General features: G+C 36.4%; 1 protein-coding gene across 3 annotated transcripts in view; it reads left to right on the forward strand.

Moving 5' to 3' along the window:
* Window positions 1–7879, forward strand: part of RSF1 (remodeling and spacing factor 1) — a 180348-nt gene extending 172469 nt beyond the window's left edge. For all 3 annotated transcript variants that reach the window (XM_049889723.1, XM_049889724.1, XM_049889725.1), the window contains exon 16: window positions 187–7879. In XM_049889723.1, the coding sequence (XP_049745680.1) occupies window positions 187–758 (572 nt within the window). In that variant the 3' untranslated portion in view covers window positions 759–7879. The remainder of the gene's footprint in view (window positions 1–186) is intronic.
* The last annotated feature ends 2975 nt before the right edge of the window (window positions 7880–10854 follow it).

Raw genomic sequence — 10854 nt, forward strand, 5'->3', positions numbered from 1 at the left:
GAATCATATTGGGCATTATTGTGGGACTGAGAGGAATGAAATAGGCCAAATTATTAAACAGAGGTATTTATATATGAGAAAGTGTAGAAGCAGGAAGTGGGGTGGATATGGGCAGCAAAAGGAGAATTACTTTAAATCTGTTTATGGTTAATTCTGCCAATGGCTTAAATGTGCTGTTTATTCTAGAGAGCTATATGTCCAAGAACTCAGAAGATGATGAGCTAGCTAAAGAATCAAAGCGGTCCGTTCGGAAGAGGGGCCGGAGCACAGATGAGTATTCAGAAGCAGATGAGGAGGAGGACGATGAAGGCAAACGATCCCGGAAGCGGCTACACCGGATTGAGACTGATGAGGAGGAAAATTGTGACAATGCTCACGGAGATGCAGATCAGCCTGCCCGTGAGAGCCAGCCCAGGGCCTTGCCCTCAGAACCAGAGAGCACCAAGAAGCCCTACCGGATAGAAAGTGATGAGGAAGAGGACTTTGAAAATGTAGGCAAGGTGGGGAGCCCATTGGACTATAGCTTAGTGGATTTACCTTCTACCAATGGACAGAGCCCTGGCAAAGCAATTGAGAACTTGATTGGCAAATCAGCTGAGAAGTCTCAGACCCCCAAGGACAACAGCACAGTCAGTGTAAGCCTGGCTCCCAATGGGACAAGTGGTGGGCAGGAGGCAGGGGCACCAGAAGAGGAAGAAGATGAGCTTTTGAGAGTGACTGACCTTGTCGATTATGTCTGTAACAGTGAACAGTTATAAAACTTTTTTTCCATTTTTGTGCTAATTTATTCCACGGTAGCTCTCACACCAGTGGGCCAGTTATTGAAAGTTGTTTTATTTTTCCTAGAAAACTCCACTACAGAATGACTTTTTAGAAGAAAAATTTCCACAAACCCTGAAGTCTTTCTGTGAAGTGACCAGTTTTGAACTTTGAAGATAAATAATTGCTGTAAATTCCTTTTGATTTTCTTTTTCCAAGTTCATGGTCCTTGGTAATTTCATTCATGGAAAAAAAAAATCTTATTGTAATAACAACAAAAGATTTGTATATTTTTGACTTTATATTTCCTGAGCTCTCCTGACTTTGTGAAAAAGGGTTGGATAAGAATGCATTCCAAATCCGTGAGGGCCCAAAACAGAATTTAGGGTGGGAGAAAGCACTTGTGCTTTAGCTTTTTCATATTAAATATATATTATATTTAAACATTCATGGCATAGATGATGATTAACAGACTGTTTAAAAAGTTCAAGTCTGTATTGTTGCAGTTTGCAAATTGTAGATAACATCATACATAAATCACTTAGTAACTGCCTTCGTGAAATCAACTTGTTTACTATTGGAGATAACCACACTTAATAAAGAAGAGACCGAGAAAGTACCATCATAAAGAACTCTAACCTAAGTTTCTGTTTTAGCGGAGTTTCTTGTTTTTTTTTTAAAAAAATCATCTGAAAAGTATTTATATAGTAAAATGTGTAATGAAGCTTTGACAACCAGATTGTGCTAACAACAAATTTTTAAAAACAGCTTTATGCATTGGTGATGAGGTGGCCTTTGATATGCTGTGTCTAATGGAGATTTATTAGTGAAATCAGTGTGGTCTTTCTTAAGGTCCAGGTAGACTGTAAACTTTGCAGATAATGTATAATCCTTGTTTTCTGGCCACTTATGTTTAAATATCTGGAATGTCATTTTGAAAGAAATACATTTATACATAACATACATGAAGAGATGCTGAGCTGACAGTGATGTTTTAGCACATTTGACGTTGGGGAAGGGATTTTCAGGTGAATTTTAACTGGTCTATTCTTGCCCTTAGTATCTACTTCAAATTGAAGTCTACAAACAAAGCAGTTCCTTTGGGAGATTTTTAGTTTGAGTTTTAGCATGTATGTGTGTATGTGTGTGTGTGTGTGTTGGAATTTTCTATCTGCCTGGATATATTCGCAGGTTTTGAATGTAGTTTTGGCCTTTGGCCATTAGACTTCTATTAAAATTCATCAACAGTCGCATGACCAACATAGAGTTGAATGAGAACCGCCAATGTTATTAAATATAAGGCACGACGTCCATTCCAAACATCTCAACACTTCAAAGAAAGATAAAACCTTTTGATTCAAGAAAAAGGGGGGTTGTAACTAAATATCTAACATGTGATTGACACTAAAACATGAACTTTGTTTTATTCAGTTTCTGTTACAGCTGTAAAATTTCAGGCAGAGCCATAACATTGTATAAAGTATAGCACTTGTGATTAAACCTTGACTGTCAAATTCTGAAACCTTTAGCCATTACTTCTGTGAATACTTTTGCCCTGGGATTTGGGTTTCTCTGTTCCAGTGCTGTGTCTGTTGCCGGCAATGGACACACCGTATCTGCTGCTGGCCCAAGGAACTTCATTAATTTTTCTTTTCCAAATTAAGCATTATATGTGCTAGTCAGTGTATACTAAAGCACTTCTCATTTTTATTATTAAAAAGCTGGTGTTAGACTTGCATTATAAATACCTCTCTAGAAACTTTATATTCCTTCATTACCTTCTTCAACAGGTGTTGCCCCTAAATCTTATCTTTTGGCTTTGAAACTTTATAGCTGTTGTTTTCAGTTGATGTTGGTTCTTTCGTTTGTTTTGTTTTGTTTCACTTTAGTTCTGTAGTACCTGCCCATTAATATTTTTGCTTTGATTCCAGTTATGTATGTATCTGTATAAAAAATAAAATAATGAAAGCAACCTAAAAGTAGGATGCACCAATAGCATGTGGTTCCAAGCAAGTTGTGATTTTTATTGTGAGACACAGTGTTCTGTTGGAAGGGAGGGAAGGGCTTACATTCACAGACCGTAAAACAGCTATGTAAGGAGCCATAGTCAAGTACAAAGCCTCCTTTCCTCTTTTTAGGTAGGTTTATTTCATTTATTTGAAAGTCAGTCAAGAATTTTGGCCTTTTTATCTAAAGCAGGCAGGCATTCGATGAATTCCTGCTAGTGAAAGGTAAGTTATTAGGATGTCCAGGTGGCTTTCCTGCCACCCCGTTTCCCTCTGCTATTTTGGTCCTGCAGCCAGGTAAAACCACTACAGCGTGGAAACTCTCTCATGTGCCCTGTCTCTACCTCTAGACACACCAGCTCCTGCTTCCACCTGTTAGTTCTACTTCTCAGTTAAGCAGATGATCAGAAGTACCAAATGGGTAGGTCATTTATTTCAACAGGATGCCTGATAGGAAATAAGGAATTCTTTTTATCCCTCTGACGAAGGTAATTTTTATCATAGTAAAGACTAAATACTCCATTTAGCAAATGTCCCACTGGCTTAAGGGTTACAATACCACTCTCACTGCCTGATATTTATAAAACTTGAGTAAGCGTAAACTTGATAGCATATCCCTTCTAACCATACATTCTGATGAAACAGATTAGCTGTGGTTCATCTACCAAGAATGCAGTCCAAGCAGCTGATTCTTACAAATTATTAAGCCAATAGGTTGATTATAGGTGATAACATTTTGAACAATTAAACAGTTCTCATGCTTAGGGTTTAGAGTTAGTCCCTCAGAGAGTCTATGTTCACTGAAATACTCGATTTAAATGCTTTGAGAAGTTTTTTAAAAATAGAATATTTAGAAAAAAGTAAATGTTCTGTGTCCAAATATATATGGCCATTAAGAACTGGAGAAAGTATAGGAAAGCAGCAGTTCTTCTGGAGTTTAGACCATATTGGAGCCTTGTTAACAGCACTAACCATGGATTTAAGTTGCAATAGGTGCTATATAATATAGGCCTTTAGTACTTTAAACTTCCTTTACAAGTTAGACCCCAGTACAAACTCCAGTCTACAACAAATGTATTAAGGGGAGATATAATTTAGTATTCAGAATATTTAGTTTGCCACTGTTGTAAAGACTTAAAAGCTAGGCAAATTTTCACAAAGCAAAAACTTTGAATTAAAATGAAATATATGTGAAAAGAAAAAATCTTTTGCTTTGTGAAAATTCAACACTGGGTTTGGTTGGTTTTATATGTGAAAAGGACTCAGACTGAAAACATACACTTTGGTTTTCTAGACTTCTGCTGATGAAATTGTGTTTAGTTGAAAACATATTCTGTTGTTGGCACATTACTGCAAAATGATGACAGAGAAACTTTCGAGAATACCCTGATATATTGAGGTATGTGGGTTTCTTTAACACATCCCCTTCCAGGTGGACAAGGTTGCAAATAGAGGATAAAGGGGAATTTCATATAAAATAAAGTCAAATCTACTGATAAGCAATTTAAAAAAAAAGTTTCCTGGCAAAGAATCAAGAACTTCAAATGTTAAAGAAGTTGTGGGGAAAAAAGATTTTTAAACAAATTATTAAAGGATGTTACAAACTGTCCTATTCACTTTTTGGTTGGTATAACCCATCCCCAAATACACATTTGCATAAAGTACATATATTAAGGAAAATGTGGAACTTTACATTGTTACTTAGAATTAAAATGGTGGGAAAATTTAATTATCTTTAAGTGGAATTGATGGAATTTCCTTTGTCATAAGGAATGCCTTTTCAGCTTTTGTTTGTAGACATAAAAGATGTTAACCATTAACTAGTTTGCTCTTCCATACAACTGTAAAGAACCTAATGAATCTACAAGTTTAATATTCAGGAAAAGTTGTGAACTCAGCTCTTCACCGACACTGGAACAGGTCCATAACTTAAGGCGTTGCTTCACAGGTATAGAATCTGGTTAATTTTGAAAAAGTATTCAAAGACCCAGATCTTCTTTAAATGTGTGTGTGTATATATATATACATATAAGATAAGCATTAGAAGAAATAAAAATCCTTTGAAATCATTAATTGACAATATAAAAAGAAATATGGCAAATAATTGCATTGCAGCTGATACAAAATTATGAACATCATTTAATTACAAAAAGTCGAGAGAGAGAGTGAAGTTCCTTTTGGATTAACATTCTCCAAGGAGCAGAGAATGCCAAGACTGTGTATCTGCTATAATCTACCTAGCCATTGCCTGCTTAGTATGATCCATTATAAAATTTCCTTAGAATAAAATTCATGCCTATTTCATCCACTGTTCCTGCCTGTAAACCTACCTTTGAAGCAGCAAGCTAATTGCTGATTTTCTTTATTATTTTTATACCAATCCTGAAAGACAAGGCTCAAAATGATATCAGTGTACCTAAACTGGGTTGTTGTGTTGTGTATACTTAATTTGTTTTCAGGATACTTCAGTCTAAGTTATCATTTAATGTTTTTTTGAATGCCAAGAATTGCTAAGTAACTATGTAAAATACATTGAAGATAGTCGTTCCCCAGCAGGCAGTCAGTAATTATAAGCCAAAACATAGTGAGCTTGGTATATAACTAGATTGTACATTCATCATGTTTTTATTTATACAGACTTTCTCAGAAGTTGTTTAGAATAGGACCCCATAAGTAGATTTTCCCCTCATTTTGGTCCGGTAAGCTCAATTTTTTTTTTTTTCCTATCCATTTTATACTTAAACCACTTTGACTCTAGGAAATGCTGTAAAAGAATTCTGGCACATTGTGATTTCAGTTAGTGAAGATGTTCTTTTTATTTTAGTAACTTTAAGATATGCCTATCCTATACATAAGCTATATGAGAGGGCATAACAGATTATTAGATGAATACAAATCATTTAATTAAGCTTCTTAGACATTTTGAATAAGAAAAAAACATTTCTAAAAGAACTACATTTGTGGTTTTTGCCAAACCGGTACAAGCTGGAAAATGCACTAAGGACTAAATAACCTGCCTTGTTCTTTTTGCCACTGGATGATGTAAGTTGAGAATGGAGTTGTTAACCCTAACTATATATTTTCTTGACTTTCATCAGTTTCTAAAGAAATCTAAGTGTGTCGGGGTTTTGTTTGATCTGTATTTATTAAGTTCTGGTCATAGACCAGGAGCTGCATGTCATGCTTACGGGCGTCCAGAACACAGTCGTTGGGGAACTTAATGGCTCAAGACCTTCTGAATCGTTTAACTTATTTGTATGTTGCAAAAAAAAAAAAAAAAAAAAAATTTATTTTGCTTGAGAGTCACATTTTTTTATAATTGTACAGCTTTTAAGGGAGGTGGGAAAATACCCTAAAATAGGATGTAGATTTTTACAGTTGTGTTTATGCTAGAACATCTACAGGTGCATTATGTAATTAAACCTAAAATTGTTTAAAATTTCGTGCCATGGTCTTTTTCATTCTCCTGCCCTTCAGCAGAGTTGGTGCATGTCAATACTTCTATACAGGCAAGCCTTGAATTTAGGCTAATGGCCTGTGTCCTCAAAGCTTTGAGATCACTGCATGAAAATTTTATTTACATGCATACATACACACAAACACATATACATACAGACAGATACAAATGCAGTTCTAGTTTATATTAGTGTAAATGGAGTTTCAGGATCAGAGCAGCTATAATAGCCCGTATTTGGCACAGTTAGTAGCAAATTCTTAACAGTGCCTGTTTTTCATGATGCCTGTCTAGGGTATTCTCAATGTTCGTTGGTGTTTTCTTCTCTTATCAAAGTAACTTCTTGATGATGGTATTTGAATTGTAGCTTGCCCAAACCTGCTACTAGGTTTCTGTACCTTGAAAGGGAGTGTCCTGTGCTGAGATGATAAGGGCATGGGGAGCAGTCCATGGTTTCCTTTCAATCTGCCAAAGAGGGAAAAACAAGAATTGTTCAATTTAGTTGTTTGGTGGCCTTTAACTTGCTATTTAGTAGACTTAATTCCATAGGAATATTTGTCTACTGGAACCATGGTAGGAAGGGAAATCAGATTCAAATTTCAATTCCCTCCTCATTAAAAAAATACTTTGAACTCTCGCAGAGCTGCCGATTCTAGCAGTCTTAAATGGCACTTTTTACCATAAATTATAGTAAGAAACCTTTGTGGAAATGCCAGTATTTTGCTCTCTGTGAATTTTGGTATTCTAATTCCCCTCTTTGTAGTACAAGTGTGTTCTTGTTAAGTATTAAATTCACGTAAGCATGTCATAATTTCTGCCTAAGCTATCTTGAGCTGCTGTCAGCTAATATTGGATGTCAGCCTCTTCACTACTGTCCTCACCAGTTCAGAGGTGAAGCCTGGAATCATGAACTTCCAGGTGAAGAATATAAATTCCTAGTAAGAATTTGCGGATGATATGTTTTGAGATGTCATTTTGTTTTTAAAACAACAGCAGGTGGGATTCAGGGAGTGTTAATCAGAACACCTCCTGGATTTTTAGACATGCTTATATGAAATGCTTTATTTTCCTATGCATTATAAAAAATTATTCCTGGAATAGGTCCTCAGAATGCTTTATTTTGTTTCTAGGAGATGAGAGTTAGAGCAGAAGCTCCAAGATTAGCATAAAGCTTAACCTTGTAAGATGCCAGAGTCTTTTACTCTTGAGGTAATCACAACCATGCCGGTAGTCAAACGGGGATGCTGGAGTGCTCTCTGCCGTATGGTAACGTACTGCATGTGTGAGGGGGAGATAGACTTGAGAACTGGAAATGTGATTCCAATAATAGGAAAAGTAGTTAGATTTCGTGCATTAAAAAATATGGGAATTCCTAGTAGCTTCAAAGCTTCTGGGGTTAACACCTAGTGTGTTAGAATTGCAGTACACAATTGTTTTAAGTACAATATTCCTTGTAAGTGAAAACAAAATATGTTGCGGCTGGTGCCAATATTTTTGTTAATGAGATGTTCAATGTTGTCTCACTATAGTCTGATCAGAATTCTTGGTGTTATAAGCCGGGCCTAAAGCCATTTTATAGCTATTGGCCGAATTGTGTAACTTTTTCTTTCAAAATGTTTTATTATTAATACTAATTTTGTCATTTCTTTCACTTATGTCAATGTCATAATAAAAACATTTAAATAATTTGATGTATTTAGCATGATGTATTGCAAACTTAGTTTATTTTAAACTTCGTGGCACATGGAAAGCTAAGAATTTCCTGTAACAGTTAAAGATTGAAATATCACTCAGGAGTAGATGAATTGTTCTCTCACTATCTAGAAAGCAAACTTAACAAGGGTGATTCCCCAAAATAACGTTTAAGTCTATTTGCCAGCTAGGTGAATATAGATACTAGAAAACTCTTCTTGAATTCTTTTAGCCTCTAGAAAACTGACACACTAAAGAGACCTTAGATTTGTTCTGTGTGGCCCCATGAGAAGACAGAACTAAACCAAAGGGAGAATCCATAGGGCAAAAGTTTTCAGTTTACAGTATTATAACAAACAACCTTGGAGGTGAACCCTTGCCAATAGGGGATGTTTGTGTAGAGGGTGAACTGCCGTTTGGCAGAAAGGCATTAGAAGAGGTCCGTACCTTCAGAAACAGGTTAGAGCAGATGACTTTAAGGGTTCTTTCAACCTGAGTATGGTTCTCATCTACAAATGTTGGTTTGATAGGCTTCTCCTCTACCCTTGGAACACAGTAAAATTCCAACTAAACACAATTTTTTTTTTTTTACCAACAAACCCACACGTAACTCTGAAGTAAACTCAGATCCAATTCAACTATTGCAGTTCATCACTAGTTGCAATCCTGTTTGAAAATACTGATTTACTATTCAGATAAGGAGCTTTTTCAATCAGAATTTCACTTAATGGAGTAACAGCTGGTCTGCACTGGCAAGAAAATGACCAGTTACAATCTTCTCAATGACTTATTTGAAAATTTCCTTCAAATAGAATCAGTCAAGTGGAGGTGACATGATCTGTTGGAATCTAAATGTGATGGTGCTGTGGCACTCCTGAGAGTACTTTCTGGAGCTGAGAGTGGGATCTAGAACATGGCTATCAGCCTACATCTCTTTCAGATTATGAGGAGACCAGAGAGTATAGAAGAATTCTTCTAAAAATTGAAAATTATATTGTCATCATTTAGCAGAAGTGGGATTATAAAAATAATGAAAATATTCTAGTGAAATAATTAAACATTGAGACCCTTCTGGATGAGCAGAATGCTTGTGTTGTTTTGATTTTTAAGTGACTTTGCATGAGCTCTTAAGGTCCTAAAATTCTAAATGAAAATCAAAGAGAAAGAATGCTCTAAGATGGTGTGCTTTGATATTTTGTAGCATTTTAGCACACAGTCATATACCCTGAATGAAAAGTTAACTGAGAACCTACCAGTTCATGATATAAGCTAACTATAGCTTCCTGATGTTCCTTTTGCCCGTTTCAGAGCCTCTTTCTCCATGCCCAAGCACCTGTCTTCTCTGTCTCTAAGGAGGTGTCTCTTTTTTGCAGTAACCCCTTTTCTCTGCCAGTGTCCTTGATTAAGCCCCTCCCCTACTGCCTCATTCAGGACTTTTCACCTCAATTGTCTGTTCTTCAACTCTCTACATTCAACCCTCCCTGTACAAAGCTCCCCACATCATGGAAAACAAAATTTTCCTCCTGTCTCCCATCCAATCTTCCCAATTATTTATTGACTTCCAATCTTTTCAAATAAATAGACTATAGAAGTGCTAAATTATATTTGAAAACTCACTGTAATGCCAGAAATTCTTAAGAGAACTACAAAAAACCAACAGGCTTCTTACAATAACTGAATTTAAAGTGCAAGAAGTCTATCATTAAGAACAACTGTTTAATCAATGTCACTGAATTGTACACGTAAAAGTGGTTGACATGGCAAATTTTTTTATACATATTTTACCACACACACACACAAGAATAACTGATACAGAAAGCTGAAATTTACAACAAGGGAAGAACAGTGTTCCTCCATTTTCACCACAATTCTTCATGTGTTTCTGGTGGAATGTCTATTCTGTTTTCTTTTTGGCATTATTGCTTACTAGTGGGACACCTAAAATTGCACCATGAGCCCATGCAACTCAACAGCTCTTACACTACCATTTGTAGTCAAAAAGTTACGGGAAGGATTTGATTAATTTTGACACAACCTGGTTAGAACCTGTGTTGTCTCTAGTTTGAGCCATAAAAGTAGATTTTTCTGTGTCTCAAATCTAGTTTCTTTATAAGGATGAGTTTTAATGGTGACTAAGACTTGGCAACAACAAAAAGAAGCAAGCTGGCTTAATGCTAGAAGATCAGAAAGTGGGGTTCAGACTCAGACTAATCCAGGAAATATGGTTGGAATCTTACTAGAAATACTGTGAGCAAAATCAGGATAGTTTCAAAGAGCCAAGGATGGAAGACAGTGATCCTTAACCAGGAAAAGCAGATGAGAAGGGAAGGAGAATGCTGGAAACAGTCTTTAGGATGTTCACTGTCTTAGTCATCTAGTGCTGCCATAACAGAAATACCACAAGTGGATGGCTTTAGCAAAGAGAAATGTATTTTCTCACAGTCTAGTAGGTTACAAGCCCAAATTCAGGGCATCGGCTCCAGGGGAAGGTTTTCTCTCTCTCTCAGCTCTGGAGGAAGGTCCTTGTCCTCAATCTTCCCCTAGTCAAGGAGTTTCTCAGGCGCAGGGATGCGCTCTGCTTCCGGTGGTGCTTTCTTGGTGGTATGAGGTCCCCAACCCTTTGCTTGCTTTCCTTTCCTTTTATCTCTTGAGAGATAAAAAGCAGTGCAGGCCACACCCCAGGGAAAACTGCCTTTACATTGAATCAGGGATGTGACCTGATAAGGGTGGTGTTACAATCCTACCCTAATCCTTTTAACATAAAATCATTTTTGGGGGGACATAATTCAATCCATGACAATCACCGTCTATCTCTGACAGACATTTTGAATAGTCTGGGTGTGCTTATTGCCATAATATCCAGAACAAAAGTACTTACATACAAAAGTATTTATAAACCTTATAGATTTTGATTTTTTCATGAGAAATAATTCACATACCATA

The sequence above is a fragment of the Elephas maximus genome, chromosome 7 (genome assembly GCF_024166365.1).
Source record: "Elephas maximus indicus isolate mEleMax1 chromosome 7, mEleMax1 primary haplotype, whole genome shotgun sequence".
In the NCBI taxonomy this organism is placed as follows: domain Eukaryota; kingdom Metazoa; phylum Chordata; class Mammalia; order Proboscidea; family Elephantidae; genus Elephas; species Elephas maximus.